This window comes from Oncorhynchus mykiss, chromosome 15 (assembly GCF_057628025.1).
Source record: "Oncorhynchus mykiss isolate SJ-2025 chromosome 15, ASM5762802v1, whole genome shotgun sequence".
In the NCBI taxonomy this organism is placed as follows: Eukaryota; Metazoa; Chordata; class Actinopteri; order Salmoniformes; family Salmonidae; genus Oncorhynchus; species Oncorhynchus mykiss.
Window position 1 is genome coordinate 78,679,867 of NC_143036.1, and position 27,936 is coordinate 78,707,802.

Here is a 27,936-nt window from a genome sequence, read left to right on the forward strand (position 1 = left end):
ATCACCAAGCAGCTCTCCTCTCTCCTCTTCTGATATCACCAAGCAGCTCTCCTCTCTCCTCTTCAGATGTCACCAAGCAGCTCTCCTCTCTCCTCTTTAGATATCACCAAGCAGCTCTCCTCTCTCCTCTTCACATATCACCAAGCAGCTCTCCTCTCTCCTCTTCAGATATCACCAAGCAGCTCTCCTCTCTCCTCTTCAGATATCACCAAGCAGCTCTCCTCTCTCCTCTTCAGATGTCACCAAGCAGCTCTCCTCTCTCCTCTTTAGATATCACCAAGCAGCTCTCCTCTCTCCTCTTCACATATCACCAAGCAGCTCTCCTCTCTCCTCTTCACATATCACCAAGCAGCTCTCCTCTCTCCTCTTCACATATCACCAAGCAGCTCTCCTCTCTCCTCTTCAGAGATCACCAAGCAGCTCTCCTCTCTCCTCTTCACATATCCCCAAGCAGCTCTCCTCTATCCTCTTCAGATATCACCAAGCAGCTCTCCTCTCTCCTCTTCAGATATCACCAAGCAGCTCTCCTCTCTCCTCTTCAGATATCACCAAGCAGCTCTCCTCTCTCCTCTTCAGAGATCACCAAGCAGCTCTCCTCTCTCCTCTTCACATATCCCCAAGCAGCCAGCTCTCCTCTATCCTCTTCAGATATCACCAAGCAGCTCTCCTCTCTCCTCTTCAGATATCACCAAGCAGCTCTCCTCTCTCCTCTTCACATATCACAAAGCAGCTCTCCTCTCTCCTCTTCAGATATCACCAAGCAGCTCTCCTCTCTCCTCTTCAGATATCACCAAGCAGCTCTCCTCTCTCCTCTTCAGATATCACCAAGCAGCTCTTCTCTCTCCTCTTCAGATATCACCAAGCAGCTCTCCTCTCTCCTCTTCAGATATCACCAAGCAGCTCTCCTCTCTCCTCTTCAGATATCACCAAGCAGCTCTCCTCTCTCCTCTTCAGATATCACCAAGCAGCTCTCCTCTCTCCTCTTCAGATATCACCAAGCAGCTCTCCTCTCTCCTCTTCAGATATCACCAAGCAGCTCTCCTCTCTTCATCTGAAAGAAGCTTATAGTCACACTCCGTTTTATAGCTCATTTTTACAGAGAAGAATGTCCCATTGTTGAATCCCAGTGGGCCTGACATAGATTTGTGTTCTGATCAATATGGCACGTTGGACATCCTTGTCAATATCGATGTTTCAAATGCCAAGTGTCCATTGAAACAGAATCTATCCCTTGTCTAATCCCTTCACCGGTTGCTCTCGGCAACACAAACAACAACATCCACAACAATGGCCCCCCACCTCTACACAGACGTGGTGATAACAACACTCTCTTCATCTCCGCTATGATACAAACATCCCTCATTCTGCCCTACAAGGTCTGATTGGTTCTCTGCGTATTCCTTCAGGAACACTGTCTAATGATCCAGGGTCTGATTGGTTCTCTGCGTATTCCTTCAGGAACACTGTCTAATGATCCAGGGTCTAATTGGTTCTCTGTGTATTCCTTCAGGAACACTGTCTAATGATCCAGGATCTGATTGGTTCTCTGCGTATTCCTTCAGGAACACTGTCTAATGATCCTGGGTCTGATTGGTTCTCTGCGTATTCCTTCAGGAACACTGTCTAATGATCCTGGGTCTGAATGGTTCTCTGCGTATTCCTTCAGGAACACTGTCTAATGATCCAGGGTCTGATTGGCTCTCTGCGTATTCCTTCAGGAACACTGTCTAATGATCCTGGGTCTGATTGGTTCTCTGCGTATTCCTTCAGGAACACTGTCTAATGATCCTGGGTCTGATTGGTTCTCTGCGTATTCCTTCAGGAACACTGTCTAATGATCCTGGGTCTGAATGGTTCTCTGCGTATTCTTTCAGGAACACTGTCTAATGATCCTGGGTCTGATTGGTTCTCTGCGTATTCCTTCAGGAACACTGTCTAATGATCCTGGGTCTGATTGGTTCTCTGCGTATTCCTTCAGGAACACTGTCTAATGATCCAGGGTCTGATTGGTTCTCTGCGTATTCCTTCAGGAACACTGTCTAATGATCCAGGATCTGATTGGTTCTCTGTGTATTCCTTCAGGAACACTGTCTAATGATCCTGGGTCTGAATGGTTCTCTGCGTATTCCTTCAGGAACACTATCTAATGATCCTGGGTCTGATTGGTTCTCTGCGTATTCCTTCAGGAACACTGTCTAATGATCCTGGGTCTGATTGGTTCTCTGCATTTTCCTTCAGAATAATACAGAATAAACTAAGATAGGACATAGTGAAGATACTGTATCTGAGTCTGTCCATTGATGTCAGCAGTACTGCACTACACACTGTATATGTACACTGTACGCATGTGAGTGAGTTGAAAAGGGCTGGCACCCTATCCCCTTTATAGTGCACTACTTTAGACCAGGGCTGGCACCCTATCCCCTTTATAGTGCACTACTTTAGACCAGGGCTGGCACCCTATCCCCTTTATAGTGCACTACTTTAGACCAGGACTGGCACCCTATTCCCTTTATAGTGCACTACTTTAGACCAGGACTGGCACCCTATTCCCTTTATAGTGCACTACTTTAGACCAGGACTGGCACCCTATTCCCTTTATAGTGCACTACTTTAGACCAGGGCTGGCACCCTATCCCCTTTATAGTGCACCTTTAGACCAGGGCTGGCACCCTATTCCCTTTATAGTGCACTACTTTAGACCAGGACTGGCACCCTATTCCCTTTATAGTGCACTACTTTAGACCAGATCTGGCACCCTATTCCCTTTATAGTGCACTACTTTAGACCAGATCTGGCACCCTATTCCCTTTATAGTGCACTACTTTAGACCAGGGCTGGCACCCTATTCCCTTTATAGTGCACTACTTTTGACCAGGGCCCATAGGGGAATAGGGTGCCATTTGGGATGCAGGCCAAGTCAAAAACTCCCCATCTTAAAGCATAAGCTCTTCATGGCACCCCACTGCCCTCGCCACATGGCTTTATGATCAAGGTAGTAATGTGTGACGGCTGAGCTCAGCAGCGTTAATGTGGAACGCTCATACCTGGTGTGGTCCACATCTTCCTGTATCCTCCTCACACTATCTCCGTCTATAAAGAGGAGAGAGAGAGGGAGGGAGGGAGGGAGGGAGGGAGGGAGGGAGGGAGGGAGAGAGAGAGAGAGAGAGAGAGAGAGAGAGAGAGAGAGAGAGAGATTGACAGAGAGAGAGAGAGAGAGAGAGAGAGAGAGAGAGAGAGAGAGAGAGAGAGAGAGAGAGAGAGATTGACAGAGAGAGAGAGAGAGAGAGAGAGAGAGAGAGAGAGAGAGAGAGAGAGAGAGAGAGAGAGATTGACAGAGAGAGAGAGAGAGATAGAGAGAGAGAGAGAGAGAGAGATGCATATATATATATATATATATATATAGAGAGAGAGAGAGAGAGAGAGAGACAGTGAGAAAGATAGAGAGAGAGTCACCTTTCACTGTAAAAACACTGACACTTGGTTTCCTAAAGTGTAACCTGCAGTGATTTAACCTACAGTAGCTATTGTACCAGGGAGAGCTGCCAGTAGAGCTGTTGATCTGGCGGTCTGCTCTCTCAGTCTCTGTTTTACCATCACCACATCATCCATCAGTTGTAGAGTCTGAATGAAAGACTCAACGTGAATATTAGGGAACATCGTGGCCTAGAAAGTTCATTATTTCCGTCATCGTTGTGAGAGACTGCATGGAGAGAGAGAGCAGTAATATTGTGTCTTCAGTCATTATGTCTCTGTCTCTATCACACTTTGACCACACACCAGGTATATTCAGGATTTTTTTTTTTGGGGGGGGGGGGGTGGCTTTTTCCACAAGCTGCATTTCTACACAAGATTGCGTTGGGGAAACTATGCTAGAGTGTAGATTCCCGAGGCTCTCCCAAACCCCCTGTGTGCCATGGACCCAGTCAGCAGAAGTGTTTTGCTCGGTAAGGTCTTGCTATAGTAAACTTTCTCCAAAGCCTTGATTCCTCTCGAGAGCCAGAAAATGTCATGCTCTCAATCTATTGTAGAAATACAGTGCATGAAAAGCCCAGCATCCCATGACACATCATTATGGATTTTCAGTTTTTTTTTTTTACTACAGCCTGAGCAGCAGCTAGACTTTCCCCGGTTCAATCCCCAGTCCAGTCATTATAATAGGAACCACATCTTAGGCTTGGATTTCAGGATGGACAAGATACTTAAGGACCGTTAAGTTATCGGTGGTGCAGGACACGTCTGCTCTGTATGACTTTGGGTTTTCACTACAACATCACAGGGAGCGGAACCTCTGGACGCAACGTTTCAACAAACAACCTCTTAACACATTGACAACACACACAGTCACCCATGAGGGTTTTTTAACATGTTAATTATAGATGGACACAATCAGGGACAGGATTCAGACAACGTGATTGGTTAAAGCGTGTTGGTTGATTTTTACGACGTCACACAAAATACAGTCGTATTATTTCTGGGTACTTTGAGCTGAGACAAAAACGCGTTTGTCTGACATGCCGTTTTCATCAATGGAGCATCTAAAACTCTTTGTCAGTTGGAGCATCTAAAACTCTTTGTCAGTTGGAGCATCTAAAACTCTTTGTCAGTGGGAGCATCTAAAACTCTTTGTCAGTTGGAGCATCTAAAACTCTTTGTTGTCAGTTGGAGCATCTAAAACTCTTTGTTGTCAGTTGGAGCATCTAAAACTCTTTGTCAGTTGGAGCATCTAAAACTCTTTGTTGTCAGTTGGAGCATCTAAAACTCTTTGTCAGTTGGAGCATCTAAAACTCTTTGTTGTCAGTTGGAGCATCTAAAACTCTTTGTTGTCAGTTGGAGCATCTAAAACTCTTTGTCAGTTGGAGCATCTAAAACTCTTTGTTGTCAGTTGGAGCATCTAAAACTCTTTGTTGTCAGTTGGAGCATCTAAAACTCTTTGTTGTCAGTTGGAGCATCTAAAACTCTTTGTTGTCAGTTGGAGCATCTAAAACTCTTTGTTGTCAGTTGGAGCATCTAAAACTCTTTGTTGTCAGTTGGAGCATCTAAAACTCTTTGTCAGTTGGAGCATCTGAAACTCTTTGTTGTCAGTTGGAGCATCTAAAACTCTTTGTTGTCAGTTGGAGCATCTAAAACTCTTTGTTGTCAGTTGGAGCATCTAAAACTCTTTGTTGTCAGTTGGAGCATCTAAAACTCTTTGTTGTCAGTTGGAGCATCTAAAACTCTTTGTTGTCAGTTGGAGCATCTAAAACTCTTTGTTGTCAGTTGGAGCATCTAAAACTCTTTGTTGTCAGTTGGAGCATCTAAAACTCTTTGTTGTCAGTTGGAGCATCTAAAACTCTTTGTTGTCAGTTGGAGCATCTAAAACTCTTTGTTGTCAGTTGGAGCATCTAAAACTCTTTGTTGTCAGTTGGAGCATCTAAAACTCTTTGTTGTCAGTTGGAGCATCTGAAACTCTTTGTTGTCAGTTGGAGCATCTAAAACTATTTGTTGTCAGTTGGAGCATCTAAAACTCTTTGTTGTCAGTTGGAGCATCTAAAACTCTTTGTTGTCAGTTGGAGCATCTAAAACTCTTTGTTGTCAGTTGGAGCATCTAAAACTCTTTGTCAGTTGGAGCATCTAAAACTCTTTGTTGTCAGTTGGAGCATCTAAAACTCTTTGTTGTCAGTTGGAGCATCTGAAACTCTTTGTTGTCAGTTGGAGCATCTAAAACTCTTTGTCAGTTGGAGCATCTAAAACTCTTTGTCAGTTGGAGCATCTAAAACTCTTTGTTGTCAGTTGGAGCATCTAAAACTCTTTGTCAGTTGGAGCATCTAAAACTCTTTGTCAGTTGGAGCATCTAAAACTCTTTGCTGTCAGTTGGAGCATCTAAAACTCTGTCAGTTGGAGCATCTAAAACTCTTTGTCAGTTGAAGCATCTAAAACTCTTTGTTGTCAGTTGGAGCATCTAAAACTCTGTCAGTTGGAGCATCTGAAACTCTTTGTTGTCAGTTGGAGCATCTAAAACTCTTTGTCAGTTGGAGCATCTAAAACTCTTTGTTGTCAGTTGGAGCATCTAAAACTCTGTCAGTTGGAGCATCTGAAACTCTTTGTTGTCAGTTGGAGCATCTAAAACTCTTTGTCAGTTGGAGCATCTGAAACTCTTTGTTGTCAGTTGGAGCATCTAAAACTCTTTGTCAGTTGGAGCATCTGAAACTCTTTGTTGTCAGTTGGAGCATCTAAAACTCTTTGTTGTCAGTTGGAGCATCTAAAACTCTTTGTCAGTTGGAGCATCTGAAACTCTTTGTTGTCAGTTAGAGCATCTAAAACTCTTTGTCAGTTGGAGCATCTAAAACTCTTTGTTGTCAGTTGGAGCATCTAAAACTCTTTGTTGTCAGTTGGAGCATCTAAAACTCTTTGTCAGTTGGAGCATCTGAAACTCTTTGTTGTCAGTTGGAGCATCTAAAACTCTTTGTTGTCAGTTGGAGCATCTAAAACTCTTTGTTGTCAGTTGGAGCATCTAAAACTCTTTGTCAGTTGGAGCATCTGAAACTCTTTGTTGTCAGTTGGAGCATCTAAAACTCTTTGTTGTCAGTTGGAGCATCTAAAACTCTTTGTCAGTTGGAGCATCTAAAACTCTTTGTTGTCAGTTGGAGCATCTAAAACTCTTTGTTGTCAGTTGGAGCATCTAAAACTCTTTGTCAGTTGGAGCATCTAAAACTCTTTGTTGTCAGTTGGAGCATCTAAAACTCTTTGTTGTCAGTTGGAGCATCTAAAACTCTTTGTTGTCAGTTGGAGCATCTAAAACTCTTTGTTGTCAGTTGGAGCATCTAAAACTCTTTGTTGTCAGTTGGAGCATCTAAAACTCTTTGTTGTCAGTTGGAGCATCTAAAACTCTTTGTTGTCGGTTGGAGCATCTAAAACTCTTTGTTGTCAGTTGGAGCATCTAAAACTCTTTTTTGTCGGTTGAAAACAAATGTAATGGTGCTCAACTCCCAACAACCCCCAGGACATTTTAACATTAGCATCGCCATTGACGCAAAACAGTCCATTTCTAAACGCTTTCATTTAGTTTAGTTATAGACAAACTATATAGAGATGGAGCATGTTCTGCCATTGTAAAAAAACGCAGCCCATGTCTCTAGTTTAATATAGAAGTATAGTAGTATAATGTCTACAACATTATTGTGCCTCGCTGAGATGTGAACTCCACAAACAAGGGCTCTGTTCCAAGCAAATATACACTCTGTTTACACTCTGTTTACACTCTGTTAACACAACGCTGTTAGATAGTCAATCGCTTTGACTACTCTGAGGATTCTGGTCCGCTTGGTATTGATTTGTTAACCTTTGTTTAATCAGGGTAAAAATCCTTTGAGGTTAAAAATGATAAAGTGAGGAAGACCTGAAAAGAAGCCCGACTGACACAAACAGCAGGAAATACTGAATACTAATGTTATTGTAGTAGTTTAAAGGAGAATGAAATTGGTAATGTAATTGGTTTGTGTGTGCGCGCCTGCTTGTATGCGTGTTTGTGTGTATGCGTGTGTGTGGTGTGTGTACCCTTCCCTGCAGGATCCCACCCAACGTGCGTGACATAGTGTACTGTACGGGCGTGTCTCTGATGGATGAGGACGTGTGGGAGTTTATCTGGATGAAGTTCCACTCCACAACAGCCATCTCAGAGAAGAAGGTTCTCCTGGAGGCTCTCACCTGCAGCGACAATGGCTTCCTGCTCAACCGGTGAGTCATTTGTAACAGAACTTTATTGTTCCCTCACAGGGAAACAGAACTTTATTGTTCCCTCACAGGGAAACAGAACTTTATTGTTCCTTCACATGGAAACAACTTTCTGCTCAACCGGTGAGTCAATATTAAATAACTGATGGATCAATAAAGTTATTGATCCATCACATGAAATTTCACAACAGCTTTGTGGTCAACTGGTGAGTAAACCACATTTAGCATCTCCTGGCTTCCACACATAGCCTACAAGCTGATGCAGTCCTTCGGAAAACATCTACATTTTATAAAGTCTAAGAAATCCATGTAATACAGCCTACAGCACCACAATAAATCCATTATTTGAGACGGGTCTAAAGAAACATGAAAAAATGTAGTCTCTTTCAGAAGAACAGAATAACATTCTCTTGTTGTCCTTATGATAGGTCCTGATCCATTTATTTTTTTATCTTAAAAAACTCCCTAATCCCTGCCGATGACAAGCATACCCATAATATGATGCAGCCACCTCCATTTGTATTCAGGAGACAAAGTCCATTTCTCTGACAAACATTTTGCATTATTACTTTAGTGTCTTATTATTTTGGAACATTTTTTATTCTGTAAAGGCTTCTTTTCCCTCTGTGATTTAGGTCGGTGTTGTGGAGTAACTACAATGTTGTTGATCCATCCTCAGTTTTCTCCTATCACAGCCATTTAACTCTGTAACTGTTTTAAAGTCACCATTGGCCTCATGATGAAATCCCTGAGCGGTTTCCTTCCTCTCCGTCAACTGAGTTAGGAAGGACGCCTGTATCTTTGTAGTGACTGGATGTATTGATACACCATCCAAAGTGTAATTAATAACTTCACCATGCTCAAAGGGATGTTCAATGTTTTATTTTTTACTCATCTACCAATAGGAGCCCTTCTTTGCGAGGCATTGGAAAACCTCCCTGGTCTTTGTCGTTGAGTCTGTGCTTGAAATTCACTGCTCGACTGAGGGACCTTACAGATAATTGTATGTGTGGAGCAAAGATATGGGGTAGTCATTAAAACATGGTGTTGTACAACATCGTTGCACACAGAGTGAGTACATGCAACATATTATCTGACTAGCACATGTTGACTACTGAACTTATTCAGGCTTGCCTTAATTAACAAAGGGGTGGAATACTTTATTGCCTCAAGACATTTCAGGTTTTTATATCTTTATTATTATTTTTGTAAACATAATTCCACTTTGACATAATGGGGAATTGTTTGTAGACAAGTGTCACAAAATCTAAATGTAATCCGTTTTTAAATTCAGGCTGTAACTGAAACAAGATGTGGGGAAACGTCACGGGGAGTGAATCCTTTCTGAAGGCTCTGTGTGTTCCTACAGTTACTATACAAGTATAGGACCACGTTGGTTGAGTCACTGGGAGACGTCAGAGGCTCACCTAGACCTTCTCTTTTCTATTGATGTGAAATATCTCTCATTTCAAATGGCCCTGTCCTTCGCCCATGTAACGGATGTGAAACGGGCCTGTCCTTCGCCCATGTAACGGATGTGAAATGGCCCTGTCTTTCGCCCATGTAACGGATGTGAAATGGCCCTGTCCTTCACCCATGTAACGGATGTGAAATGGCCCTGTCCTTCGCCCATGTAACGGATGTGAAATGGCCCTGTCTTTCGCCCATGTAACGGATGTGAAATGGCCCTGTCTTTCGCCTATGTAACGGATGTGAAATGGCCCTGTCCTTCGCCCATGTAACGGATGTGAAATGGCCCTGTCTTTCGCCCATGTAACGGATGTGAAATGGCCCTGTCCTTCGCCCATGTAACAGATGTGAAATGGCCCTGTCCTTCGCCCATGTAACGGATGTGAAACGGCCCTGTCCTTCGCCCATGTAACGGAGGTGAAATGGCCCTGTCCTTCGCCCATGTAACGGATTTGAAATGGCCCTGTCCTTCGCCCATGTAACGGATGTGAAACGGCCCTGTCCTTCGCCCATATAACGGATGTGAAATGGCCCTGTCCTTCGCCCATGTAACGGATGTGAAATGGCCCTGTCCTTCGCCCATGTAACGGATGTGAAAAATCCCTGTCCTTCGCCCATGTAACGGATGTGAAATGGCCCTGTCCTTCGCCCATGTAACGGATGTGAAACGGCTCTGTCCTTCGCCCGTGTAACGGAGGTGAAACGGCCCTGTCCTTCACCCATGTAACGCATGTGAAATGGCCCTGTTCTTCGCCCATGTAACGGATGTGAAATGGCCCTGTCCTTCGCCCATGTAACGGAGGTTAAATGGCCCTGCCCTTCGCCCATGTAGCGGATGTGAAACGGCCTTGTCCTTCGCCCATGTAACGCATGTGAAATGGCCCTGTTCTTCGCCCATGTAACGGATGTGAAATGGCCCTGTCCTTCGCCCATGTAACGGAGGTTAAATGGCCCTGTCCTTTGCCCATGTAACAGATGTGAAATGGCCCTGTCCTTCGCCCATGTAGCGGATGTGAATTGGCCCTGTCCTTCGCCCATGTAGCGGATGTGAAACGGCCCTGTCCTTCGCCCATGTAACGGATGTGAAACGGCTAGCTAGTTAGCGGTGGTGCGCGCTAATAGCGTTTCAATCGGTGACGTCACTTGCTCTGAGACCTTGAAGTAGTTGTTCCCCCACGGCTTTTGTGGAGCGATGGGTAACAATGCTTCGTGGGTGGCTGATGTTGATGTGTGCGGAGGGTCCCTGGTTCGCTCCCGGGTATGGGCGAGGGAACGGCTTAAAGTTATACTGTTACACCCACACAGTAGCCTTGAAACACTGCAGTGGAAGGAAGAGTAGGGCTGTGTAGGGCTGTGTGTTGACTGACTATATACCCCAGTGGCCTTGAATCACTGCAGTGGAAGGAAGAGTAGGGCTGTGTGTTTACTGACTATATACCCCAGTGGCCTTGGCCTCCCTCCTTTCTCCCTGAAACCCTTGGAGGTTCAATAGCTGGATGGTGGGACATTACGACGGGCTCCAGTCCTTAGTAGAGAGTAACCCTGCAGGTAGAATCAGTGAGTTGATGGAGAGAACATGTTTATAGTACTATGGATTTGACCTTTAATACAGGTTAATACCAGGAACTAGAATACTGTACTGTAGGATTTGACCTTTAATACAGGTTAATACCAGGAACTAGAATACTGTACTGTAGGATTTGACCTTTAGGTTAATACCAGGAACTAGAATACTGTACTGTTGGATTTGACCTTTAAGTTAATACCAGGAACTAGAATATTGTACTGTAGGATTTGACCTTTTAATACAGGTTAATACTAGGAACTAGAATACTGTACTGTTGGATTTGACCTTTAATACAGGTTAATACTAGGAACTAGAATACTGTACTGTAGGATTTGACCTTTAGGTTAATACCAGGAACTAGAATACTGTACTGTTGGATTTGACCTTTAGGTTAATACTAGGAACTAGAATACTGTACTGTAGGATTTGACCTTTAATACAGGTTAATATTGACTTTCCAATGTATCCAAATTGAAGACCTCACCACGATGACTCACCAGGGTAGTTACAGTATGAGATGTGGAAGGACAGGCACTTCCTGATTTGAAGCGAGTCAATCTGAAACACACATAACCCTTGCTTTGTTTATCTAGTCCTCTGTCTACACTAGCATAGAACTTCAGAATCAATGTATTGGGGCATTCGAAGGGGTATGCTAGTATGGACACATCATATTGGTACCCAGGTTTTGTCGGAGCACACTGAACAAGGCCCTCTCACTCACAGTACAACCCTCTAGTGTCCCCTATAGAGTCCGGGGGCCCCTATATGAACACCAGAGAGGAGATTGCAGTAAGCATGACAGGGGCCAGCTGTATAGACATCAGAGAGGAGATTGCAGTAAGCATGACAGGGGCCAACTGTATAGACACCAGAGAGGAGATTGCAGTAAGCCTGACAGGGGCCAGCTGTATAGACACCAGAGAGGAGATTGCAGTAAGCATGACAGGGGCCAGCTGTATAGACACCAGAGAGGATATTGCAGTAAGCATGACAGGGGCCAGCTGTATAGACACCAGAGAGGAGATTGCAGTAAGCATGACAGGGGCCAGCTGTATAGACACCAGAGAGGATATTGCAGTAAGCATGACAGGGGCCAGCTGTATAGACACCAGAGAGGAGATCGCAGTAAGCATGACAGGGGCTAGCTGTATAGACACCAGAGAGGAGATTGCAGTAAGCATGACAGGGGCCAGCTGTATAGACACCAGAGAGGAGATTGCAGTAAGCATGACAGGGGCCAGCTGTATAGACACCAGAGAGGAGATCGCAGTAAGCATGACAGGGGCCAGCTGTATAGACACCAGAGAGGAGATTGCAGTAAGCATGACAGGGGCCAGCTGTATAGACACCAGAGAGGAGATTGCAGTAAGCATGACAGGGGCCAGCTGTATAGACACCAGAGAGGAGATCGCAGTAAGCATGACAGGGGCCAGCTGTATAGACACCAGAGAGGAGATTGCAGTAAGCATGACAGGGGCTAGCTGTATAGACACCAGAGAGGAGATTGCAGTAAGCATGACAGGGGCCAGCTGTATAGACACCAGAGAGGAGATTGCAGTAAGCATGACAGGGGCCAGCTGTATAGACACCAGAGAGGAGATCGCAGTAAGCGTGACAGGGGCCAGCTGTATAGACACCAGAGAGGAGATTGCAGTAAGCATGACAGGGGCCAGCTGTATAGACACCTGAGAGGAGATTGCAGTAAGCATGACATATGGATTTTCAGGAAGCACGGTGGTTGTCAGGGCGATGAGAGTATAATTCATGGTATAATTAATGGTTTATAATCCCTGCAGGTCTCCGTGATCCATCACTAATCGATCAGAAGTAAACCAGATGATCGCCTGCCACTTGACAACAATCCTAAATCTGATCATAGGAATTATCTGGCTGTCAAATAACAGCTATTATCCGTGGTTTAAAAACACATTGACTAAATGCGTCTCTCTCGGTATCTTTTCCTGGCAACTTGTGTCATCTAGGGGCTAATGAAGATGCCTGGAGAGAAAACAGTGATAATAGCCAGAATCCTTATTACCATAACTGTGTTTCGGAGAGGAGGAGAACAAGGGGCATTAGTTCGCAGGCTGTGGAACAGAGAGTAGAGAATCTGGACACATTGTGCCAGACAGGCCAGGGAGACAGAAGGCAGGAGACACACCAACAAGCTCTACAGCTAATTAGTATGAGTCACAGTCCTGCGGAAGGGTATTGGCATGCCTGAGGAGAGTTAGAGGAGTGTGTGGGGTGAGGTGTGGGGGGGGGGGGAGCTTGTGCTACGTGCCAAGGCACCCACCTCACCCCTCTCCTAATGTGTGTCAACGCTGAATAAAATGCCACACGCCTATAAAACACCAAGGCACGCCCCTCACCCTGTCACCAGTGTGTGTGTGTGTGTGTGTACGTGTGTGTACGTGTGTGTGTACGTGTGTGTGTGTGTGTGTGTGTGCATGCGTTCGTGCAAGTGTAAGTGTGTGTGTGTGTGACACTTGCCATTGCGCCCTCTCACCCCTCTACCATTGTAATCCAGGCAGGGCAGAATAAAAAGCAGAGCATGTGTAGCAGCTGTGATCCTGTCCCTCTGAGACCTGGGGGAGAACAATGAGTCTGTTACGCTCCACAGGACCAGGAAGAAGCTACCTAGCAGAGGATGAAGCTGCTGGAGCTTTAGGGGCTTAATTGAATGGAGTGAATCATTTACTTTACAATGTACAGAGGCTGTGTCACAAACGGCACCCTATTCCCTACTTAAGGAGAAGCAGGAATGTAGTCTCTCTCAGAATCAATGATTTTAAGGCTTTAAGGCACACTTGAATTTCACACCGCATGCACTACTGAAGGTTGAAAATAAAACCCATGTCTGTGATTAGATCAGTGTGTGTGTGTGTGTGTGTCCGTGCCTGTTTGCGTGTTTTCAGGGGGGTTATCTTAGGCACGTAAGTGATACTCCATCTACAGACAAGAAAACTGGACAGGATAGACAAGATATGCCTTCCAGCTCCCCGCTCGGCTCTGGGGCTCTGAGTCTCTGAGGCTCTGATGCTCTGAGGCACTGAGGCTCTGGGGCTCTGAGGCTCTGAGGCTCTGGGGCTCTGAGGCTCTGGGGCTCTGAGGCTCTGAGGCTCTGGGGCTCTGAGGCTCTGAGGCTCTGAGGCACTGAGGCTCTGAGGCTCTGAGGCACTGAAGCACTGAGGCTCTGAGGCTCTGAGACTCTGGGGCTCTGAGGCTCTGAGGCTGGAATAGATGGGCCCTGCATTTAGTATTGATTTCTGTCTCCTCTGCACCTTTGGACTAAATTGTATCCTTCTCCTCAATGTTTTTATTAATGCATGATGTGATCTCAGCGCAGGATAAACCCTGCCTTCCCTGATAGACCATGTTCAGCCTGCTCTACAACGAGGTGATCTCAGCGCAGGATAAACCCTGCCTTCCCTGATAGACCATGTTCAGCCTGCTCTACAACGAGGTGATCTCAGCGCAGGATAAACCCTGCCTTCCCTGATAGACCATGTTGAGCCTGCTCTACAACGAGGTGGTCTCAGCGCAGGATAAACCATGCCTTCCCTGATAGACCATGTTGAGCCTGCTCTACAACAAGGTGATCTCAGCGCAGGATAAACCCTGCCTTCCCTGATAGACCATGTTGAGCCTGCTCTAAAACGAGGTGGTCTCAGCGCAGGATAAACCCTGCCTTCCCTGATAGACCATGTTGAGCCTGCTCTAAAACGAGGTGATCTCAGCGCAGGATAAACCCTGCCTTCCCTGATAGACCATGTTGAGCCTGCTCTACAACGAGGTGATCTCAGCGCAGGATAAACCCTGCCTTCCCTGATAGACCATGTTGAGCCTGCTCTACAACGAGGTGATCTCAGCGCAGGATAAACCCTGCCTTCCCTGATAGACCATGTTGAGCCTGCTCTACAACGAGGTGGTCTCAGCGCAGGATAAACTCTGCCTTCACTGATAGACCATGTTCAGCCTGCTCTAAAACGAGGTGATCTCAGCGCAGGATAAACCCTGCCTTCCCTGATAGACCATGTTGAGCCTGCTCTACAACGAGGTGGTCTCAGCGCAGGATAAACCCTGCCTTCCCTGATAGACCATGTTGAGCCTGCTCTACAACGAGGTGATCTCAGCGCAGGATAACCCCTGCCTTCCCTGATAGACCATGTTCAACCTGCTCTACAACGAGGTGATCTCAGCGCAGGATAAACCCTGCCTTCCCTGATAGACCATGTTCAACCTGCTCTAAAACAAGGTGATCTCAGCGCAGGATAAACCCTGCCTTCCCTGATTGACCATGTTCAACCTGCTCTAAAACAAGGTGATCTCAGCGCAGGATAAACCCTGCCTTCCCTGATAGACCATGTTCAGCCTGCTCTACAACGAGGTGATCTCAGCGCTGGATAAACCCTGCCTTCCCTGATAGACCATGTTGAGCCTGCTCTACAACGAGGTGATCTCAGCGCAGGATAAACCCTGCCTTCCCTGACAGACCATGTTCAGCCTGCTCTAAAACGAGGTGATCTCAGCGCAGGATAAACCCTGCCTTCCCTGATAGACCATGTTCAACCTGCTCTACAACGAGGTGATCTCAACACAGCTCCAGCGGCAACCTTTTACACTCCCAGAAGACTCAGAAAGACGAAATAATTTCCTGTGTGTGAGGGGCCATTTTATTTTCTGTAGTCTGGTTTGGTCGTTTGGGTCGGAAAGGGGAAATAAGTTATGCTGTAGCGGTGTGTGAGCTGCTGGGGATTTGTGGATGGTGTTGCAACATGTGCTCAAAAATCAGTGTTAGGAAACTTAGAGAAACTAACAGGAACTTAATGTTCCATCTCCACAGGGTTTTCTGTGTTATTTACACATCATAGCTGTGAGATCAGGAAACAGAGTAGAATGATAATTGGATACAGGAGACCCGTCTCCCAAACAGCTGACCAGGCGGGTACAGGAGACCCGTCTCCCAAACCGCTGACCAGGCAGATACAGGAGACCCGTCTCCCAAACGGCTGACCTGGCGGGTACAGGAGACCCATCTCCCAAACGGCTGACCTGGCGGGTACAGGAGACCCGTCTCCCAAACCGCTGACCAGGCAGATACAGGAGACCCATCTCCCAAACGGCTGACCTGGCGGGTACAGGAGACCCATCTCCCAAACGGCTGACCTGGCGGGTACAGGAGACCCATCTCCCAAACGGCTGACCTGGCGGGTACAGGAGACCCGTCTCCCAAACCGCTGACCAGGCAGATACAGGAGACCCATCTCCCAAACGGCTGACCTGGCGGGTACAGGAGACCCATCTCCCAAACGGTTGACCTGGCGGGTACAGGAGACCCATCTCCCAAACGACTGACCTGGCGGGTACAGGAGACCCATCTCCCAAACGGCTGACCTGGCGGGTACAGGAGACCCATCTCCCAAACGGCTGACCTGGCGGGTACATGGTAACTGAAAGGTCCATGTAAATGTAGGATGATGACTGAGTATCCGGTGTGAATGTGAATCACGACAGTTAAGAATAGAATACAGATCACTTATCAAAAGAGGTCCGACACGAGGTGGATTCTCCACGGAATACGTTGCTGTTTGCTGCGTGGGTTTCACACTTCGCAAAGTGTATCTGTTCACTAAGCGTTAGATTGATTACAACTGACGACCGGAGCTCTCACATACAGTATGTTGAGCCATTTGAATACGGAGGCAATTGCTCTTCCTCAAAACAAACGTCTTGGTGTTTTAGAAGTCTATTGCATAAGCCCGTTGGTCGAGGTACAAAACTACATCGTCCTATCAGTTCAAGAGCACAGAGTAAAATGGTGAAGAGAAACAGGATATATATATATATATCAGAACTAAAGAAGTGTGAGTTCCTGGCGAACCAACGTGCTGCTGTAACCCTCCCTGCATGTAAAATGCAAATTGGAAACGTATACACCGTGGCGCTGTCTTTTTCTGTAATATCATTTCCTGTTGCCTGCTTGACATTTTCGCCTCATTTGCATAACCGGCTATATCTGTATTTGATACGGTCTCATCAGCTTCATGCTTTCTGAGGCTGTTGATACATGGTATTAAAACTGTATTTTTGGTCATTGAATTTAAACATTCTCCTCCAGACTGAGTCTGTCTTAATGTGTTTCTATTTCTACGTTCTCCTCCAGACTGAGTCTGTCTTAATGTGTTTCTATTTCTACGTTCTCCTCCAGACTGAGTCTGTCTTAATGTGTTTCTATTTCTACGTTCTCCTCCAGACAGAGTCTGTCTTAATGTGTTTCTATTTCTACGTTCTCCTCCAGACTGAGTCTGTCTTAAATGTGTTTCTATTTCTACGTTCTCCTCCAGACAGAGTCTGTCTTAAATGTGTTTCTATTTCTAGGTTCTCATCCAGACAGAGTCTGTCTTAAATGTGTTTCTATTTCTACGTTCTCCTCCAGACTGAGTCTGTCTTAATGTGTTTCTATTTCTACGTTCTCCTCCAGACTGAGTCTGTCTTAAATGTGTTTCTATTTCTACGTTCTCCTCCAGACTGAGTCTGTCTTAATGTGTTTCTATTTCTACGTTCTCCTCCAGACTGAGTCTGTCTTAAATGTGTTTCTATTTCTACGTTCTCCTCCAGACTGAGTCTGTCTTAAATGTGTTTCTATTTCTACGTTCTCCTCCAGACAGAGTCTGTCTTAAATGTGTTTCTATTTCTACGTTCTCCTCCAGACAGAGTCTGTCTTAAATGTGTTTCTATTTCTACGTTCTCCTCCAGACAGAGTCTGTTTTAAATGTGTTTCTATTTCTACGTTCTCCTCCAGACAGAGTCTGTCATAAATGTGTTTCTATTTCTACGTTCTCCTCCAGACAGAGTCTGTCTTAAATGTGTTTCTATTTCTACGTTCTCCTCCAGACTGAGTCTGTCTTAATGTGTTTATATTTCTACGTTCTCCTCCAGACTGAGTCTGTCTTAATGTGTCTCTTTATTTACTAGTTTAATAGCAGAAGTGGATCACTTGACTTCCTAGAAGCACCTCAGCCAGGAATCTTGTTCTCCCACTGAATGTTGATAGTGATGTTGAAAGCTCTATGGCCTGACTGTGTCTATTGTGACTGCTGACAGCTCTATGGCCTGACTGTGTCTATTGTGACTGCTGACAGCTCTATGGCCTGACTGTGTCTATTGTGACTGCTGACAGCTCTATGGCCTGACTGTGTCTATTGTGACTGCTGACAGCTCTATGGCCTGACTGTGTCTATTGTGACTGCTGACAGCTCTATGGCCTGACTGTGTCTATTGTGACTGCTGACAGCTCTATGGCCTGACTGTGTCTATTGTGACTGCTGACATGAAATACATGATCCGTGTTATACTTTCACTGCCAGAAGACTGTATCAGTCAGATTACTGCTGGACTACATTACCCACAGACTGTATCAGTCAGATTACTGCTGGACTACATTACCCACAGACTGTATCATTCAGATTACTGCTGGACTACATTACCCACAGACTGTATAATTCAGATTACTGCTGGACTACATTACCCACAGACTGTATCAGTCAGATTAATGCTGGACTACATTACCCACAGACTGTATCAGTCAGATTACTGCTGGACTACATTACCCACAGACTGTATCAGTCAGATTACTAGTGGACTACATTACCCACAGACTGTATCAGTCAGATTACTGCTGGACTACATTACCCACAGACTGTATAATTCAGATTACTGCTGGACTACATTACCCACAGACTGTATCAGTCAGATTACTGCTGGACTACATTACCCACAGACTGTATCATTCAGATTACTGCTGGACTACATTACCCACAGACTGTATCATTCAGATTACTGCTGGACTACATTACCCACAGACTGTATCAGTCAGATTACTGCTGGACTACATTACCCACAGACTGTATCAGTCAGATTACTGCTGGACTACATTACCCACAGAGTACTTTAAACTTCTGAATTTAGTAAGAGGTGACCATGTCTTATTGTACTTTTTGTACTCACACCAGCTGTACCATTGTAAGGATGATTCCCTAAATAATATACACTATTTTATTCACAGTCCTTCTTCTTCTTATCCTCCAGGCTGCTGAATCTTTCTCTGAGCTCAGATTTGGTCCCAGATCAAGATGTCATCGATGTCATCATCCACGTGGGAAGGAACCCGCATGGAAGACACTTAGCCTGGAGGTACTTCAGGGAGAAGTGGGACATCTTGAATTCACGGTAAGAGATTCAAGGCCTCAGAGACTGTAATATGTGTGACTTGTGTACTAACGTTCCTGTGTTGCCATAGTGATGTATTATAGTGTTCCTGTGTTTTCGGTAGTGATGCATTATAGTCTTCCTGTGTTTCCATAGTGATATATTATAGTCTTCCTGTGTTTCCATAGTGATGCATTATAGTATTCCTGTGTTTCCATAGTGATGTATTATAGTCTTCCTGTGTTTCCATAGTGATGTATTATAGTATTCCTGTGTTTCCATAGTGATGTATTATAGTCTTCCTGTGTTTCCATAGTGATGCATTATAGTCTTCCTGTGTTTCCATAGTGATATATTATAGTCTTCCTGTGTTTCCATAGTGATGCATTATAGTATTCCTGTGTTTCCATAGTGATGTATTATAGTCTTCCTGTGTTTCCATAGTGATGTATTATAGTTTTCCTGTGTTTCCATAGTGATGTATTATAGTGTTCCTGTGTTTCCATAGTGATGCATTATAGTCTTCCTGTGTTTCCATAGTGATGTATTATAGTGTTCCTGTTGTTTCCATAGTGATGTATTATAGTGTTCCTGTGTTTCCATAGTGATGTATTATAGTGTTCCTGTGTTTCCATAGTGATGTATTATAGTGTTCTTGTTGTTGCCATAGTGATGTATTATAGTCTTCCTGTGTTTCCATAGTGATGTATTATAGTTGTCCTGTGTTTCCATAGTGATGTATTATAGTGTTCCTGTGTTTCCATAGTGATGCATTATAGTATTCCTGTGTTTCCATAGTGATGTATTATAGTGTTCCTGTGTTTCCATAGTGATGTATTATAGTGTTCCTGTTGTTGCCATAGTGATGTATTATAGTGTTCCTGTTGTTTCCATAGTGAGGTATTATAGTGTTCCTGTTGTTGCCATAGTGATGTATTATAGTGTTCCTGTGCTTCCATAGAGATGTATTATAGTGTTCCTGTGCTTCCATAGAGATGTATTATAGTGTTCCTGTTGTTGCCATAGTGATGCATTATAGTGTTCCTGTTGTTTCCATAGTGAGGTATTATAGTGTTCCTGTTGTTGCCATAGTGATGTATTATAGTGTTCCTGTTGTTGCCATAGTGATGTATTATAGTGTTCCTGTGCTTCCATAGAGATGTATTATAGTGTTCCTGTTGTTGCCATAGTGATGTATTATAGTGTTCCTGTGCTTCCATAGAGATGTATTATAGTGTTACTGTTGTTTACATAGTGATGTATTATAGTGTTCCTGTTGTTTCCATAGTGAGGTATTATAGTGTTCCTGTTGTTGCCATAGTGATGTATTATAGTGTTCCTGTTGTTTCCATAGTGAGGTATTATAGTGTTCCTGTTGTTGCCATAGTGATGTATTATAGTGTTCCTGTTGTTGCCATAGTGATGTATTATAGTGTTCCTGTGCTTCCATAGAGATGTATTATAGTGTTCCTGTTGTTTCCATAGTGATGTATTATAGTGTTCCTGTTGTTTCCATAGTGATGTATTATAGTGTTCCTGTTGTTGCCATAGTGATGTATTATAGTGTATTGTGTTTGTGTATTGGTAGGCTGACTTCACAAAACGAATATAAATGTACATGGACAATGAAGTAGATATTATTGTATTGTATGTAAGTCAGATATATTTTACAGTAAATTATTTCTCCTTATTTGTTTGAATAATTCAGTGCTTGTTTTGCATTCTAGTTTACGGGATCTATTTGGGATGGGATCGATTGGACCATTTGGGATCTATTTAACCATTTGTAAACAAATTCACATACAGTACTGTACTTGTGGATTTTGTAGAGTATCATTAAAATTGCGTTGTGGTTTCAGACAATACATACTTGATGCAAACTAGATTCCAGATACTGTAGAAGTGAATGAAAATTACATTTTTGATTGTTGGATCTTCCCCCAGAGCTCTTTGGGACTGTGTTCAGCGAAGCCCGAGTAGAACAACAGTGTTCAGCGAAGCCCGAGTAGAACAACAGTGTTTGTAAAAGCCTTTCTTCACAAAACCTCTGCTCTCCATGTTTAGGTACGGAGAGGCCTTATTCATGACTTCTAAGCTAATCAGTGGGGTGACTGAATTCCTGAACACAGAGACGGAGCTGAATGAGGTACGTTAATTTATTAAGGTTCACTCAGGTGTCCCAGTCTTCAGTAACACACTGGCTTATTGTATGATGTTATATATCTAACTACATTTATTAAGGTTCACTCAGGTGTCCCAGTCTTCAGTAACACACTGGCTTATTGTATGATGTGAAATATTTAACTACATTTATTAAGGTTCACTCAGGTGTCCCAGTCTTCAGTAACACACTGGCTTATTGTATGATGTGAAATATTTAACTACATTTATTAAGGTTCACTCAGGTGTCCCAGTCTTCAGTAACACACTGGCTTATTGTATGATGTGATATATTTAACTACATTGTAAATGACACTTTAAAAAAAATGTGAAATAAATCTGAATATATGCCAACTTGGGGATTTTGGCCTTTTAAATAGCAGTATGATTATAACAGGTACATAACCTTTACTAATCTGTCCTGCTCCGTTAAATTGTCTTAACATTGATTTGATGGAGACAGTCTGGTACAGAGTCTCCTTTTAAAATCCAACGTTCTCTAAAAACCATACCTTTATTTCTCACCACAAAGTAATAGTCTTTTTGTTTTTTTAAGTAATAGTGTTTTTCTCACTGATCAGTGGGCGTCAGTACCAGTCCAGTAAGCCCATCTGACAGAACCATAGAGAAGAGACCTAAACCTTAAAGGGATGTTTTATAGTGTACGAGTTTTATTTGGTTATTTGTTCTCTGCAGTCGCTAATTGGCAAAACAAAAAAGAAGCTTTTCTGAAGTTCTGAACTTCAAAGAAACTTCCTGTTTGTTTTCGTGTCTGGGAGTAATTCAAAACATCCGTCTGCATATTAGGGCTTATGCATACAGTAGGCCTATATATGAGCCCAAACCTGGAAAAAGAAAACATGAATTAAAATAATGACTGTGCTGTTACCCCGTTCCTTTTTCCACGTTGTTACGTCACATACTTATTTTTAAACAGATCCAGATCCTCTCAAGCTCTGTCAGATTAAATGTTTTTTTCCGTCAATCTACACACAATAACCCATAATCACAAAGCAAAAACAGGTTTCTAGATTATTTTGCAAAAAATAAGTATTCAGACTCTTTACTCAGTACTTTGTTGAAGTACCTTTGGCAGCGATTACAGCATCGAGTCTTCTTGGGTATGACGCTACAAACTTGGCACACCTGTATTTGGGGAGTTTCTCCCATTCTTCTCTGCAGATCCTCTCAAGCTCTGTCAGGTTGGTTGGGGAGTGTTGCTGCACAGCTATTTTCAGGTCTCCAGAGATGTTCAATCGGGTTTAAGTCCGGGCTCTGGCTGGGCTACTCCAGGACATTCAGAAACTTGCCCTGAAGCCACTCCTGCGTTGACTTGACTGTGTGCTTAGGGTCGTTGTCCTGTTGGAAGGTGAACCTTCGCCCCAGTCTGAGGTCATGAGCGCTCTGGAGCAGGTTTTCATCAAGGCTCTCTTTGTACATTGCTTCGTTCATCTTTCCCTCGATCCTGACTAGTCTCCCAGTCCCTGCCGCTGATAACATAGAGTAGGACAACTCATATTCTGTTCTTCTGAAATAAATTTTCTTCCTACCATAATGTTTCTTTAGACCTGTTAAAAATAAATAATGGTGATGATGTATATTCAGTTGATTTATTAGACCTTAGATGTTCCTAAGGTCCGCATCAACTGCTTGTGTTTGTCTTGTATACGAAGAAGCCTGGAGATGCTGAACGCATTTATGTTAATTAACCATCAGTTACCGTGACACCTGCAGCCTGTTTTGCATTATTAACATTTCATGACCACCACCGCCCTATCTGGACCAGAGATATTTTGTCTTATTTCTTAAACATTATTCTGTAATGACCACAAGTGTCTGATATCTTCCAAAGTAATTATTCACAGCAAAGGACATGTTTGTCTGTTCAGCTCGGCCCAGATTCAGACTTAGGAAATCTATTTCTTTATTTACATTTTGTTTACCATTTTTTTCTCTCCCAATTGGTAGTTACAGTCTTGTCCCATCGCTCCAATTCCCGTATGGACTCGGGAGAAGCGAAGGTCGAGAGCCATGCGTCCTCCAAAACACAGCCCTGATAAGCAGCTTGCTGACACACTGCCCTGCTAAACCCAGAAGTCAGCCGCACCAATGTGTTTGGAGGAAACACCGCACACCTGGTGACCGTGTCAGCGTGCACTGCACCCAGCCCGCCACAGAACGCGATGGGGCAAGGACATCCCTGCCGCCCAAATCCTCCCCTTACTCGGACAACGCTGGGCCAATTCTCTGCCGCCTCATGTGTCTCCCAGGCGCGGCCCGGCTGCGACGCAGCCTGGGATTTGAACCCGTGTCTGTAGTGACGCCTCTAGCACACTGCAATGCAGCAGCTGCGTCCCTCGGGAGGTGAAGATCTAGTCCTTTTTTTTAAACGTGTTTTTGATTGAAGCACTTCTCAGTAGTTTGTATTCAGACTTCCCATATGGAGGTGTGGCTCCCTTCCCATATGGAGGTGCGTAACTGACTTTGCAGGTGTGGCTCCCTTGCGGGCACTGAATAAATTTAATTCAACAGCTGAATACCCTCCCATATGCTGGCCCAAAAAATATTTTCTCATGAATTGGTCGTTCAATAGGGTTTTCAGTACATTTATCTAGTGCTATCGCTTTAAATACGGTGTACTTTCAATTAGAATCTTCTTGACAGAATATAAATATGAAGAGAACAGGTTCAGAATAGAGATGAAATAAAACCACTACTCCTGTGAATACACACACGTTCCTCTCCTTTCCAGCACCAATTGGTAAATCTATAAATAATCAGATGTTGTAGATTATTTAGGGTTAGGAACGTGTAAACGAATCAAACATAAACAGGGCTGGAGAGCCTTTACGGTGAACCTAAAAACTACAGGAAAGTGTACAATAGAAGTTGAACCAGTAGTCTATAAATCTACCCTCAGTAATCATGGACCTGGTGGTGCCAGGCTCCAGGTTTAACCTGCTTCTATCCGGTCTGACTTCCATAATGATTTAAATAGGCTTCATGTCCCAAATTATTGCACAACTTGTAATCCGTTTAATATGATCCACTATTGCTAGCGACCCTCAGGAACAACCACACTGACGTGACAGAATGAAGACAGGTACATTAACCATGTCACGATGACATGATATAAAATGTAGGCTTCAGAATAGAGAATAAAGTGGCTGAGGTTTTTTTTTTTTTCTTCTCACTTGGAACCTGGCAGGTTGTTCGACCTTATTCATTGTTTTCCTTGCGTTTTAAAAGGTGGTGGAATTATGAGTATCTGAAGACACACTTCCACGAGAGCTCAGTTTTCTTTGCTCTCCATCCCAAAACGCGTACCTTTTCCCCCACACATAAAGTCAAGGTTGGATTACACGCAGAGAGAAAAGCTCATGAAATGGAAATAAAGTTACATTTACGTGGAAGTAACTCTGGTCTGAATTCTTCTGCCCCTTCTGCAGCTTTGTTTTGGGTCTAACGTTTGAATTATTTCCCAGAATGCACTTTAAAACGTATCTAGAGCACCTAGACACTAGATACACACAGTATTCTTTCCAACAGGTATGCTTGCTGATTGTTTTGGGTCTAACGTTTTGAATTATTTCCCAGAATGCACTTTAAACGTATCTAGAGTACCTAGACACTAGATACACACAGTATTCTTTCCAACAGGTATGCTTGCTGATTGCTTTGGGTCTAACGTTTTGAATTATTTCCCAGAATGCACTTTAAACGTATCTAGAATACCTAGACACTAGATACACACAGTATTCTTTCCAACAGGTATGCTTGCTGATTGCTTTGGGTCTAACGTTTGAATTATTTCCCAGAATGCACTTTAAAACGTATCTAGAATACCTAGACACTAGATACACACAGTATTCTTTCCAACAGGTATGCTTGCTGATTGTTGCCTGGATACCGTCACGTACCTGACTCTGTGTCTGTCTGTCTGTTCCCTTCTTCAGCTGAAGGAGTTTACCCAGATCAGTGGAGGTGGAGCGGGGCCGGCGTTGGCCCGGGCCGTGGAGATCGTGGAGGCCAACGTCAGATGGCACAGTCTCTACGAACGCCAGATCTTCCAGTGGCTAAGGAAGTCTCCCAACAGGTAAAACACAGCCAACAGGGTTCAGCCCAAGCATGGCATCTCTCTGAAACTATTACAGACCCAACAACATCAGGCGGAGAAAAAAAATTATCAGAAAACATGAATATGTTCATTTTGAATTACAAAATAAGACATTTCCCCGCCTCCCCCCCCCCCCAAAAAAAAACTTGATGAGAAAGTGACTGGAAAACCGGAGAGAGAGGGAACAGTGAAGACAGACGACGTGATTGGCTCAGATGACCTTAGTCTGACTGACCGTTTCGAAGGTGGATGTGATTAGGTATAAATATTGCATGGTGGCGTTCATCTCCAGTGACACTTTCCTCTTTCAACGCATGGTTTTCACCCCTCTCCTCTGATTGGTTTTCCACTAAGCTGACCCCTGTGACCTTTTCAATGACCTTTGAACCTCCGGTCAACTCTTTAGTAGCCTATGGGGAGAAAGACAAACTAGAGCTACAAGAGGCACGGGAAGAGGACCTGGCGGCATTATGATTACAACTGTGACAAGCACAAGTAATATCATTTTTTTTTTTTGTTCAATGATGACAATCATTATTTTGATTGGGACAACAACAACAACAAAAACAAATATAAATTATAACGTAATAAAATAATATGTGTACCTAAATGGTTTGGATCTTAACCTTCTCTTTTGAGCCATACTGAGGTGGACTTTGTGACGTCTGGAACATTTAGACAGGGGGGCGTGGCGGCTGAAGTGACGCCATACTGAGGTGGACTTTGTGACGTCTGGAACATTTAGACAGGGGGGGGGGCGTGGCGGCTGAAGTGATGTTCATTGTTGTGCGTGGTGTGTTCCATAATAACTTATCCTCCTTCCTCAGCCAATGAGGTTTCCCTAAATGACATTACGCCAGGGGGAGACTCTGCAGAACCCAGGAGGCAGGTTGGAAGCAGGAACAAGGGGGACTCCCCCATAACCCGAAGGAGTCACTATTGATTATTGATCGATTATCGTTAAATTACATCATTTATATTTGCTTGTTGCACCCGAGTGTCCTTTTGGATTATACCGTCTTGGTGTTTGAGTGAAAATAAAAAATGAAACTGTTGTGAGTTGCAGGTTGATATTCTGTGTGCAAAATGGTCCACGTTGCTGATGGGACTGAGAGCCAGTGGATACAGCCTGTGTGAGCCGCGGTGTAGTAATGATGACATGTAGAAACTTACGTTGTTTTGGTCAGACGTCATGCTTGGGTTTTCATGTGCCGCTAATGACTTCATAAAAAAGTTTCACTCAGAAACCCGTGTTTTTAAGCAAAAGCAGAGGAAATATTCTACAATATTCCCGACAGATATTACTCGTTTTGTTGCTACCCTGCAAAGCCCAGTAAACTTAACAGGCCGATGCTAACAGCTAGCTGGAAATACTCTGTGGACTCGTTTCATGAAGAATAGAACACAATAATGAGTTTTTACTGTTGACACTTGGCTGGTAGAGCAAATCCCCATTGGGTTTACTGGGGAGTCCATTGCTCTTATTTTCTGTGTAAAAGTCAGTGCTATTTATATCCTCTATGGCTAATCCTTGATACTGTAGACCTCAAGAAGAAAACAGTTTCAGACCTTCGCCATCTTTTCCTTTCTTGTTGTTGTTTTGATGTATTAAAAAAGGTTTTTTTTTTTCTAAATGAGGGACTATATTGTTCTGTGTTTTTGAGCAGAGCAGCAATGGGATTTTAACGCTGACAAATAAAGACAAATAAATTATTTTGTACAGTAACGCAACGCTGCCTGACTGTGTCTGTCATTATGTGTGAGAGAGAGAGAGACAGATAGAGAGACCGAGAGACAGAGGGACAGAGAGAGAGAGAGACAGAGGGACAGAGAGAGAGTGAAACAGAGGGAGAGAGAGAGAGAGGGAGACAGATACAGAGAGAGACAGACGGAGGGAGAGAGACAGAGAGAGAGAGACAGATACAGAGAGACAGACGGAGAGAGACAGACCGAGAGAGAGAGACCGAGAGGGAGAGAGAGAGAGAGAAAGAGACAGACACAGAGAGAGAGAGACAGATGCAGAGAGAGAGACAGAGAGAGACAGACGGAAAGAGAGAGACCGAGAGAGAGAGAGACAGATAGTTTGTGTTTGCTATGCAGCTGACTCCACTACATTTCTATTTTGTCTTGATGGACCAATTCTCAAGGAACCAAAAGGAAAGTGTGAGGAAAAGGGTTGGTCATTTTACTTGCTGAATTAAGCCATACGGTTTATTTTAGAGATCATCAACTAGACTCATAAAGGTATTAATTGTCACACATGATCAGCGATGGACAACAGAGCTTCGAGTGGCCTTAAACAGTGGTAAATTAAGATTGAAGATGATATACTTAGATCTATTTTCAGCCGTCTATTCCACTTGGAACTGGCAGGTTCTCTTAACCTTTTTCATGGGTTCCTGGTGCGTAAAGGTGGTGGAATTAGGAGGGAATGAAGTCAAAGTCAGAACAGAGCGTATCTGGAGAGACAACTCTAAAAAATCTTAATTTCTTTGATCTCCAACCCAAATGAATAGCGGGTTAATAGCTTTTCTCATGCTTAAGTTCATGGTCAGAATACGCGTAGAGAGAAAAGTGCATAAAAAGGGAATTACCTTCCATTTATCCACACTTAACTCAGGTTGGAATCAGCCCCATGGGCATAGATACAATACCTGTTTTCTCCCTCACGGTTAGCCCCGTATAAAGAGCTATG

At 43.9% G+C, this 27,936-nt stretch overlaps 1 protein-coding gene across 2 annotated transcripts in view; it reads left to right on the forward strand.

The window, feature by feature from the left end:
- The window catches only part of LOC110512778 (thyrotropin-releasing hormone-degrading ectoenzyme), a 391,934-nt gene extending 364,962 nt beyond the window's left edge, over positions 1-26,972 (forward strand). The window contains exons 16-19 of one of the 2 annotated variants that reach the window (XR_016486919.1): positions 7,549-7,716; positions 18,845-18,985; positions 21,029-21,110; positions 25,081-25,851. Coding sequence is in view for 1 of the 2 variants with exons in the window: in XM_090201291.1 (XP_090057417.1) it covers positions 7,549-7,716; positions 18,845-18,985; positions 21,029-21,110; positions 25,081-25,224 (535 nt within the window). In the remaining variant the exon portion in view is untranslated. Of the gene's footprint in view, positions 1-7,548; positions 7,717-18,844; positions 18,986-21,028; positions 21,111-25,080 lie in introns of both variants that reach the window. The other variant, XM_090201291.1, reaches the window with a different exon arrangement.
- Positions 26,973-27,936: the final 964 nt, after the last annotated feature.